The 1,487-nt window shown below is 26.2% G+C and overlaps 1 protein-coding gene across 1 annotated transcript in view; it reads right to left on the bottom strand.

The window, feature by feature from the left end:
- Positions 1 to 1,481, bottom strand: part of LOC136797310 (FACT complex subunit spt16-like) — a 3,990-nt gene extending 2,509 nt beyond the window's left edge. The window contains exons 1-2 of the mRNA XM_067053550.1: positions 1,433 to 1,481; positions 48 to 179 (exon numbers count right to left, since the gene is read on the bottom strand). Of these exons, the coding sequence (XP_066909651.1) occupies positions 48 to 170 (123 nt within the window). The 5' untranslated portion in view covers positions 171 to 179; positions 1,433 to 1,481. The remainder of the gene's footprint in view (positions 1 to 47; positions 180 to 1,432) is intronic.
- Positions 1,482 to 1,487: the final 6 nt, after the last annotated feature.

The following is a 1,487-nucleotide window of genomic DNA, read 5'->3' as shown; positions in this document are numbered from 1 at the left end:
AAAAAATATATTGAACAATTGATAGCAATATAAATTTATATAATTACCCATTCAGTCAGATTAACAAGGCAACCGGAAGTTGGCTGCAAGAGAACAGTGCTCCTAAATGGAGCTCCAGCGAATCCTAGATCTCTGAAAGGAGTATCAAACTCAATTTCCTGCTTCGTCATAGCTTCAACCTAAAAATGTATATAAGATTAATTTAAATTGCCAATGAATTTAAGAGGCAGTGTAAAAAAAAAGATATATATATATATGTGTGTATCCATTTGGCATAATTTTGTAAATAAATATTTTAACAAGAAAATGCAGTTAATAATCGCCAATTTATAAATAAAATTATCATTACTTATTCATTGTTTTAAATGATGTTCAAGAATTTTACACACCACTAAATTTCAAATTTTGGGTTATAATTATAATAATTTGTAAAATTTAAGACATTATAGCACTAAAAAAAAAATTATAAGATAAAATTGAATCTCATAAAAAAGAGTAAATTCATTGTTTTAAATGTTGTTCAAGAATTTTACACACCACACAATTTCAAATTTTGGAGTATAATTACAAGAATTTGTAAAATTTAAGACTTTACAACACTAAAAAAAAATTACGAAAATGAAATGAAAAAATAATTTCATTCTGGGACATAGTCTCCTAAGAATAGATATATGGTTCATACAGTGAGATTTTTGTCTGGCAAGCATTTATAAGTTTCCAGTAAGTAAAATGAAATTACGTTGGGATATTGGCTTAACTACAGTTTATAATGTTAATCAATATAAGCCTATTTATTTTATTACTATGATGTGGAGGTTTGGTTATACAATAAGTAGAGGAATAGGTATTGTTTAAAGCAAAGAATGGATGAGAACTGGCAAATGGAGATGGGAAGGGAATTCCAGAAGGAGGTTGCACATATGACGAATGATTCGCTAAAGAAGGCATATAGGAGAGCATATATAAATCAATCGGTTGGTGTTTAATGAGTGAATATAATTAAATAATTATAAGATGAAATTAGCATTAATATGTTAATGAAACTCTAAAAAAGGATAAATTCATTGTTTTAATGTTTTTAAATGTAAGAATTTTATACACCACCAAATTTCAAATTTTGTGGTATGATTACAAGAATTCGTAACATTTAAGATTTTACAGCATAAAATTACATATTTTTACTCTTTAAAAAAAAATTTTAAAAAGAAGATGCAATTAGTATTAATACATTACCGAATCTCGTAAAAGAGTAAATTCATTATTTTAAATAATGTATATTTTATTATACAGTTAGACAACTAGAGTTGGGTAAAAATTAGCTATAATTGAAACTAATATCTAAAATTGTCATGGATACAATATTTATTTATCAATGGTTCATTCATGAATAAAGGTCGTATCCATGGCAATTATAGCAACAATAATAAATAACCTTTTCACAGAAACTTTTGAAAGCGGTTTTAAGTTTATGCCTCAGTTCCCTCTCA

Source organism: Halyomorpha halys, unplaced genomic scaffold, assembly GCF_000696795.3.
Source record: "Halyomorpha halys isolate HHAL.00 unplaced genomic scaffold, Hhal_1.1 Scaffold3785.1, whole genome shotgun sequence".
Classification (NCBI taxonomy): Eukaryota; Metazoa; Arthropoda; class Insecta; order Hemiptera; family Pentatomidae; genus Halyomorpha; species Halyomorpha halys.
The sequence above is the reverse complement of the archived record's forward strand: the minus strand, read 5'-3'. Positions and strand labels throughout refer to the sequence as shown.